Here is a 9,932-nt window from a genome sequence, read left to right as displayed (position 1 = left end):
TTCATTATTTTATTTTCTTTGATGTGATTGATCCAAAATATAGGTTTAATATTTTACAACCAATTCTGTTTTTTTAATTTAGATAATTTCTTTAACACAACAAAATGTGATGAAATTTAAGAGAGAGTTGGGGAGGGGGTGGAGAGAGGGAGGAAGATAGTGAAAAAGTTGGAGGGAGAGAGAGAGAGAGAGAGAGAGAGAGAGTTGGAGTGGGAGAGAGAGGGACAAAAGAACAAAGACATAGAGAGATAGAGGTGGAGAGAGAGAGAGGAGTGAGAGCGGAGAGGAGGGAAGAGAAATAAGAGGATAGGATATGGATAGGGAAAGAAGGGGAAGGGAGAGAGATGGAGACATAGAGATGTAGAAGCACAAGGAGTGGGGATATAGTGATAGAGTTGGATGGAACAGAGAGAGAGAGGGAGAGTGGTTTGTGGGAGAGAGATAGAGGGAGGTGGGAGATAAGGAATAGAGAGGAAGGAATATCGAGATGAGGAGAGAGAGACGGAAGTGGAGAGGGAAAGAGAGGGAGGGAACAAGAAAAACATAGAGGGATAATGGTGGAGAGAGAGAGGGGGTGAAAAGGGAGTCATGGAGAGAGGGTGACAGAGAGAGGAGAGTGAAGTCGAATAGAGAGAATGATATAGATAGAGAGGGAGAGAATGGGAAGAGAGAGATAGACAGAGAAGGGAAAGAGAGGGAGAGAGAGTGTGTGTATGTTTGGGAGGTGAGATAGAGAGAGAGAGAGAGAATAAAAAAGAGACACAAATACAAATATAGATATTATATAGTATTTTATAACCAACCTAGATCCATATTAACCCTATAACTATCAAGTGCCAAGAGGGATCCAATCTCCCAAGGTGCAAACCTTTCCTCAAGTTTTGCACCAGAAAAAAAAGTTTGCACCTCGAGAGATTGGAACCCTCTCGGCACTTGGTAGATTTAGGGTTAAGATGGATCTAGGTCAGTTAAAGCGAAATCAAAGTAGTTTTTATTTGATATTATAGCCTTAAAAATTAAATTTTGCTCTTCAAATTAATTTCAAATTGGAACTAGATCCAATTAGATTCAATGAATATATTTTTAAAAAATACATAAAATATTTTTTTATTAAAAAATATATTTTTAAAATTACAAATTATTAGAGATAAATAATGCAAAGTAATTGGCTCACCCATATACGATGTGAGGATGAATAAGTGTTTAAGGAAGGATAACCTTTCAACCAATCTTTAACAACCTTTCAATTCATTATCACTTGTAAGTTTAGACTGCTCGACACAATTAAGATAACTAACATAAAAAACTGATTCATATTATTGTAATACTTATTAGGTATTTGCATTTTTTTCTTAGACTAAATTAGTCATTAATGTTGGAAATTTTTAGCTGTATTACTTATTGGCTAGTCACATATTTTAACTTGTCACTAAATTAGTGATTTATGTTAGTCATTTTTAGTTCAGTTACTTAAGATTGCTCATTTTTTGTAATATTTCACTTGGAAAAGTTTTGGTGACTAACCTTTTTAGTCACCTGGTCACTAATATCTCATTTTCTACTAGTGTACTAGTATAGGTATTCCTATTATCAATTCCAGTATGCTTATGATTATTAATAGCAACAAAATAAAAGACATGTTAATTAAATCCAATAAGTTCACATACTACTTTTGTATATTTCTACAACTTGGAAGAAGTTCCTTCTTATAAATATCCTAGAATGGATAATTATTATAAATTATAGCATTAGGAAAAGCTTAAATAGATGGTGGAATTCTTATTATGGACTTGAAAATAATTCTAAATTAATTAATATTTACATATGATATATAAGAAATTCCATTTTGAAACTCTATTTGCTCATGTTATTGAATATGGATTGAATGTTTAGAGATACAATATCTCTAGAGAGTACTCGAGAAAGATAGTGAACAAAAAAATAATCATATAACCTATAATATCAAAATTAAAGGAAATGATCAATATCATATTCTCCACACATAAGTGCATACTTCTACTATAGAAAACACAATTGTCACCAAGAATTTCATATATAAGGAAAATTTAAAGAAGATGGAGGGAAAGTGGCTTGCTAAAATTGTTTCAAACAATAGGTACATGAAGATATGGGATAAGGATGGAGAATATTATCTAAATCATTGAGGAATGAGAAAAAGGATAAATGGATGGTGGAATGCTTATTATGGACTTGAAAACAATTTTAGCATATTAGCTAAATCATTGGGGAATGAAAAAGGGATAAATGGATGGTGTAATGCTTATTATGGACTTTAAACCAATTGTAATTTAATGGATCTTTACATATGATATATGAGAATATTACCTTTGACAATCTAGTTACTAATGTTATTCAATATAGAATCAAAGTTTGGGGATACAATATATGTAGAGAATACTGGAGAAAGATAGTGAACATCCAAAAGAAACTTATAACCTATAATCTCAAAATTAAAGGAAATATTTATTATCCTATCCTCCACACAAAAGTTGGTGCTTCCATTACAGAGAACATAATTATGCCCAAGAATTTCATATATAATAACTTGTTAAATAACATGGAAAAGCAAGAGCCTTGCTAAAATTGCTTCAAACAAAAAACAAAACCAAAAGCACCTTCTAAAGAGATCATTTTACAAAACAATGACAATATTAAAAGTATTATTGCATCAAAAATAGAGTAGAAAATGTGGTTCTATAAAAATCTCAAGGGAAAAATAAAATTTAGTTATTATGAGGTGATCAACCATAATGTAAAGGTGACAAGTGTAAATAAGAAAATAAGCAAGCTCAAAATAAGAATGAATTCTAATCGCACCTATCAATTCTAAAGACACTTTGGAATGAAAGGGTGTCTAAACTTTGTGACACCAAGAAAGTTGAAGATGAAAATCACATTTTTTTTAAAAGTACAATCTCTTAAAATACCAAGTATAGACTAATATTAAATCTCCTTTTCAAAATATTTATTACATGACGCACCTTAATATTCTTTTAACTCAAGAAAACACTATGGCAATCTTGGAAATATTCTTTTAATGCTTTTTGGAAAAATAATAAAATTTTCAAATTTTTCAAATAATATGTTACATTAAAGTTTCATAAACCAAATTAATCATTATCATTTTTTATTATTATCATTATCATTTTTATTTTTTAAACTTTTGTCCATTCTCACTCAAGTTTATATTTAATTTTAAAAGAACATATTTTTATTTATATTTTATTTTAAACTAATATATATTTTTTAAATAATTTTTTTAACAAAATTTTTGTACCAAGTATTTTTCCATTAATAAAATGATTGGTTGAAATGACAATAGAACATTTTCAATCAGAAAAAGAGGGTCTTCAAAGATTATCTTTTCCATTAACAAAAGATTGTTCGAAATGACAATAGAATATTTAAATAAAAGAAATCAGAACACAAAATGAGGGTTTTCAAACATGATGAACATACATGTACTCGCTGTGGTGCTGGATACCTGTCATTTTTTTCAAAGTGAGTCGATGCTATAGGTACCACATGGGTCATGCTAGATCACAAGGCATGGACATCCATGAAATAAAATCTCACCAATGAAAGAGTTCATAGAACTGTTGGGACATAATGAAAATTAAAAGCAAACCATGAGCTTGGAAATTACTTTCCCTGCACATTTTCTATTTTTCAAATGGGGTATCTTCCTTTATCAAAATGTCAGTATGGTTCATGTTGGATTCCCTGACATCTTCAATGGAAATATCGCGCGCTTTTCCCCAGAGTACAGAATAAAGACCCAGAACGATCAATATTGCTCCGACAACACTACAAGATTTGACCATCAACATCAATATAATTAGATACGATTGGTAAATATAACAAGTTTGAAATTTTCAAAAATAAAGAGGGTGACAGTGTCAAAGTAAAAAGTATCGTTATTTTTATTTCGATTCATAGTGCATATTTTGGAAATTTGATGAACATAATCGAAATCAACTATTTAATTTTAGTGAATTTTAGTGATATTTATGAAGTCAGAAATATTTTGAGATTCACAAGAGCGTACAGTCAGATTCAATTATAGTAACCTTTTTGTTTGGGAGGAAAAATATTTTTAACTACTACAAAATAAAATTATTAATATAAATGTAATAGGATTATATAAAGGTTAAATTTTATTTTTGTCTAAATTTTTTAGAGTGTAAAATATAATATTATTTTTTATTATTTAAATTGTAATTTTGAATGCTAAATAAAGTATATAAAAGACTATTTCATCACACAAATTAAAATGTTTCTTCTTTATTATTAATATATTTTTAAATATAAGTTAGTATTAATTTGTATTAAAATATTTTCTTCATAACTCACATTGAATATTTTTTTATATACAAATTTAACAAATATTTTTGTAGATATATATGAAGTTGATATGGACATAATTTAATTAATATAGATATTCGAATAGTTTATTTAAATCTCTTTCAAATATTTTTGAAAAATATAAGATGTAGACATCTTAATGACACATGTTTTTACTTGTAATGGTAAATTATAACATATTATTTTTTTGACTTCTAATTAATTTACATTATTTATTCTCACTAAATATCTTACACATCCCCCATACATGGTTGTAGAGCCACCATAGATCCATTTATATAAGTATCAACCTGAGCTAAGAGGGATCAAATTCATTCATGTGTAAACTTCCTTAGAGTGTAAAATGCAATGTGTCATTTTTCATTATTTAAATTATATTTTTGAATAGTATATAGAGTATATATATGACCAAATATAATGTTTAACCATAAAAGCTTAATTTTTTCATGTTAGATACATAAATTTCTTTAAATTATATATATATAATTGACATTAAAATATTTTACAAAACATGTACACACAGACAATTTATAGTGCAAATTAAAATAGTTTTTTTTGTTATTAATATATTTTTATATCAATATTAATTATTAATAAAATATTGTATCCATAACCCATATTGAATATTATTTTACATACAACATTGAAATATAATAATTTTTTTCTATATATAAATATATATGAAATTGATATGGACATAAAACTTAGTTAACATAGATCTTGAAATAATTTATTTAAATCTATTGTTAAAACAATTTTCAAAAATATAAAATTTAAACGTCACTATAACATATTTTTTATCTTTATTTTTTATTTTTTTTTATTTTTCTATTTAAAACATAATTTTTATTAAAAAATTATAAATTTAAAAAATAAACAAATTTTCACATACCTCTTAAAAAAAATATAAAATCAACCTCTAAACTAAATAAATCTCCGTTCTCCTCAAAAATTCTTTACTTACCTTCCTACTCTAAGGCACACACGGAGAATAATAAACTCCAAAATTGCCGTGAGAATCGTGCCTACTGGATTGAAAATTGTTACGAATACAGGCCCCTTTTTGCTAATACACCACGCTTGCAAAAACATGCCCAATGCTGAACATAATATTCCCTGAAACATTCAATATATTTACGTTAGAGAATTATCCAATTCTAGCTTGGAGTTTTACCATATCTTTCTGAACTAGATTCTTGGGTAAAAATAGCGCAAACAGACATTGTTTTGCATGAATCATAAACAAAATAAAATGGAACACAATTACTTTAATGGAATGAAATGGTACATTTTATAAAATAAATTTGATATATTAGAATAATTATATTAATAAATATGGTTAAAATATTTATTGATATTAATTTTATATATTTATTGGTATATAAAATGAGGAAAATATAATAAATTTATATATATCAATCACAATTATTAATGTAGTTATATTTATGGTAGATTAGTTGACTGTAAGTGAAGAGTAAGCTTGATCATGATTGACAAAATTAACCTAAGTTGAAAAAAATTGACTAAAAATTAACCATAGTTTACCAATAATATAACAATATATTAATGTTATAACCTTGATGTAACAAGATTATATTGATAATGACTACTATTTACCATTATCAACCATGTTCAGAATAGTTGATGTTACATTGTTAATGGTTTATTATTGTTGACCATAAATAACCATTATTACATAGTTATAATAATACTACCTTTTACAACTATTATTTTTCATTTTATTGTAAATTTCATAATATTTTGAAAATTGGGCAACAGAACCTAAGTGAAATAGCTGCCCTGGAATTCCTTGAATTTCTAAAATATTTTAAAATCTTCTATCATTCAGCACTTTACAACTAATAAAAACTTACAATCAAGAAAAAAATAAAAAAATAAAAGAAAAGAAAAACAGTGAAGATCTTGTCTGAACTACACTTACTGATTCTAAAGGCTCGCAGAAAAAAATATTAATTCTGAAATAACAGTCTAGCTGATACTTACCGTATACAAAACGCTCAAGAGCTTAATATTCCACCCTATAGCCCACACATTAGATTTCCTATCCTCGAATATAACAGCAACTAGAGCAGACTCTACTGCTCCAATAAGACACATGAGCGTTGTTAATGATAACTGAACTGGATACCTCTTCAGAACATGTGCCTGTATTCAAATTTCACTGATCAGATCAACTGTGTGAAACAATTTCTCCACCCGGAGGAGCCAGGTACTCTGCAGCCAAAGTCAGCACTGTGTATGTCTTCCTATGTGTAACCCTAAAAATATCGGAAACCTATTAAATTTCAGTGTTGCACATGGAATACTTTTCAATCCCTCTTGGGGTATATATGGAGAAAACATATAGAGTTAGAAAATTACGTGACTATCACCTGAAAACAAAGCCATGCAGACCAGATGACGATGCTCCCAAAGACCAGGATGGACCCAAGCACAATGCTATCCGGCTTAGAATACAATGTAATTAGATGACTCTTTATGCCATATGAAAAATATTTAATAGCAGGGCCCTTGTATAAAGTCATTACCATTGCACCAGTGACACAGATAACTATGCCCACAACCTTTGCCTGTCCACTTAAACTTCTGATATTAACTTTCTCCAGTCTAGCAAGGAAAACCAAGATGAACCAGCGTTAATGTTAATTTATGAGATGCACTGTAACCCAAACAAAATCTGAACCACAATTCCAAAAAATTGGGCTTCCATGACATAATACTAATGATATAATAACAGTATCTACCTTAGGATTGTTGCCATGGCCAATGTGAAAATAGGTACTAGATTCAGTGCGGCCGAACCAAATGTAGATGAGGTGTAATACAATCCTTGAAAATAGCAATTCTGAGCGATGGTGTTTCTGTAACGGGACGTTAACAATTCATCAGATAAACTGTGTTGCAACGCTGATTCTAGAATATGAAGGCCAGTAAACAGAAAGAACGCTGGAATGGTTAGCAACTGCTTACCCACTTGCAAGCAAGAAAATTTGAAATAAGGTGAGCCAAGTGAAAGGCGGGTGTTCCTTTCTGCAAAAGTTGAAGACAAATTAACTCACATCTATATCCAGGGAGCAAATGCTTATATATGGAATATATTGTTACATTTGGTCTCTCCATTTGACATTTAACTGATTGTTTTATTGAAGGGAGAAAATGCTTATATATGCAATATACTGTTACATTTGGTCTCTCCATTTGACATTTAACTAATTGTTTTGTAAATAAATGAAATATATTATTTAAAATATTATTTTATATATTTTCACAAGTAAGTTGAGTGGGGATGTTCTTAATTCTCAGAAAAATGGGTTTTCTTTCCTTTTTTTTTCAATACAAACCAAATATTCTATGTAATCTATATATAATTAATGTAAGTGATTATTTTTTAACATAGATATGGATATAAAATAGCACAAGAAACAATAAATTTTTCATAAGGCAGACATAAACTTATCATAAAACATAAATGTTAAGAAACTAAATCCACACAAATCAACTAATTTACCATTAATCTTCTTAATACATAATTGTGATCTCATTAATATAACAATAGTATACATCTGTCCAACAGATAAACCAAAGCAGCTATAGCTAATATTGCATTAACTAATTCTTTATAAAGTAAGGTAAACTGATCATAAAATATAAATGCAAAAAAAAAACTAAACCCACAGAAACCAAATAACTTGCTACTAATCTCATAATATATAATTGTAATCTCATTAATATATAAAATAGTACGCACCTTTCCAAAAGATAAGCCAAAGGAGCTATAGCTAATGTTGCAGTAAGCTGTCTGTAGGTCACAAAAACGAAGCGACTCATTCCGTCTATGAATGCAACTCTGGCGATGATGTACATGCCTGCAAATGATATCTGAATTATAATCTGAGCAATATAGGGTTTGAAAGTGTCTATTCCCTTGAATGAAACCATTCTGATGATCCTGCTTATCCACCTAGAATGTAATTTCAAAGGATGCAGTGCAAGAAAATGGGTTCAGTGTCCTTCTTATTTCAGCAGTGAAGAAGGGTTCCACGTCTGAGTTGATTAGATTGAATGAAACAGACTGAATAAATGAATATTGCCTGGAATAATATTGTCTATTAAAGCAAGATCAGGTATATATATCCACTCTGTAAATTAGGTATAATAATATTGTCTATTAAAGCAAGATTAGGTATATATATCCAGTCTGTAGATTAGGTATATTTATCCACTCTGTAGATTAACTGCTTAGCTGGATATGGGTAAGGAAGCACTTAGTTTGATACCATGCGGATGTTTTTCCTTTCAAACATTCTTGAGAATTTTGTGGGTTGTCGGTCAGAGGAAAAAGTGATGATAAATATGAAACAGAAATTCCTGCCCTATATAAACCTAAGGCTGGTTAATAATTTATAATAGAAATATACTATCATAAGGAATAACATAGTTAATTTTGATTATTGTAAGGAGCACGCAATGGAGATATATAGAAAAACGAATGATCTATGCATTTACCCTGAAAGATGTGATAATGAATGCCATTTTATTTTTTCAATATTATTATACTTAAATTACAAAATAATTTCCTTATGATAGTAATGGGTTTTAATCATTATCTATTTGTAATTGATTAACATAGATTTTTAAACATCAAAATATATTATTTAAACGGGAAATTGTATATATATATATATATATATATCAAATTTTATTTAAAATTTTTAAATATTATTTGTAATATTTAATATATTCAAAATTAAAATGAAAATAACCTAATTTGATTATATATATATATATATATTATGAAATTATTTAATTAAATAAATAATTATATATTTTTTTGTTTTTTTGTTTTTTAAATACATATTAAAATTAAAACATGTTTTTAAAAAAATAAATTACTTTAAATTAAAACTTCCTTTATTACAGCTCACTGGTTTTTGGATTGATGGCCAATGAGTGCACTGTTAAGGCACTCCTTGTGATAGGTTACCAAAAAAAAATTTCCTTTATTATTATTATATTTTTTATTAGATATTTATAATTTAATATATTCAAATTTTCTCTTCACATAAACAAAAGTATTATATTGTATTCATAACAATATCCTTATAAAATAAGGAACTCATAGTCACCTCAATTGGGCATCCTAGAGTTCCTTTGAATCGTTGACTTTTATAAGTGATATGATCAATGTTTCCTATATTCACCATAGATATGGTGAAGTCAAAAAAGAAGTTGTTCTTGTTATTGTTGTAGTTAATAACTTTGGAGTCTTTACAAATATTGGTCTCACTAAAGAATTTATTAGGAAATTACATAATGAGGGCCAATTTGTAGGGTCAATGCAAGGTTGTGGGTTGTTATTGTCTACAATTATGTAAAATATTGTATTCGTCTATTCATATATTTAAGTTGGACTAAGTGGCTTATTGTAGTATTTCTAGGTATATTTTTTGTTTTGTTATAAATCCCTTAATTTTTTTTAACTCAATAGATCTTGGCAAAGAAAAAGGAGCCTCAAAAGGGGCCCA

General features: G+C 28.4%; 1 protein-coding gene across 1 annotated transcript; it reads right to left on the bottom strand.

Moving 5' to 3' along the window:
* Positions 1-3,396: 3,396 nt before the first annotated feature.
* Positions 3,397-8,404, bottom strand: LOC149193709 (WAT1-related protein At2g39510-like). The gene is made up of 7 exons (XM_089406848.1): positions 8,156-8,404; positions 7,378-7,437; positions 7,152-7,268; positions 6,780-7,014; positions 6,391-6,552; positions 5,351-5,502; positions 3,397-3,828 (listed from the first exon to the last, which is right to left on the bottom strand). Exons 1-7 carry the CDS (start codon positions 8,344-8,346, stop codon positions 3,684-3,686), a joined length of 1,062 nt encoding a protein of 353 aa, XP_089262974.1. The 5' UTR covers positions 8,347-8,404; the 3' UTR covers positions 3,397-3,683.
* Positions 8,405-9,932: the final 1,528 nt, after the last annotated feature.

This window comes from Pinus tabuliformis, chromosome 2_2 (assembly GCF_031772625.1).
Source record: "Pinus tabuliformis cultivar Carrire ecotype Pingquan chromosome 2_2, CPIR1, whole genome shotgun sequence".
In the NCBI taxonomy this organism is placed as follows: domain Eukaryota; kingdom Viridiplantae; phylum Streptophyta; class Pinopsida; order Pinales; family Pinaceae; genus Pinus; species Pinus tabuliformis.
The sequence above is the reverse complement of the archived record's forward strand: the minus strand, read 5'-3'. Positions and strand labels throughout refer to the sequence as shown.

Bases quoted from the DNA above. Each gene is read 5' to 3' on its own strand.
- LOC149193709 (XM_089406848.1), bottom strand. From the start codon at position 8,346: ATGGTTTCATTCAAGGGAATAGACACTTTCAAACCCTATATTGCTCAG. The intron at 6,553-6,779 runs GTGATAGTCACG...ATTTGAATACAG, and splicing joins CTGCATGGCTTTGTTTTCAG to GCACATGTTCTGAAGAGGTA. The intron at 5,503-6,390 runs GTAAGTATCAGC...TGAATGTTTCAG, and splicing joins TCTTGAGCGTTTTGTATACG to GGAATATTATGTTCAGCATT.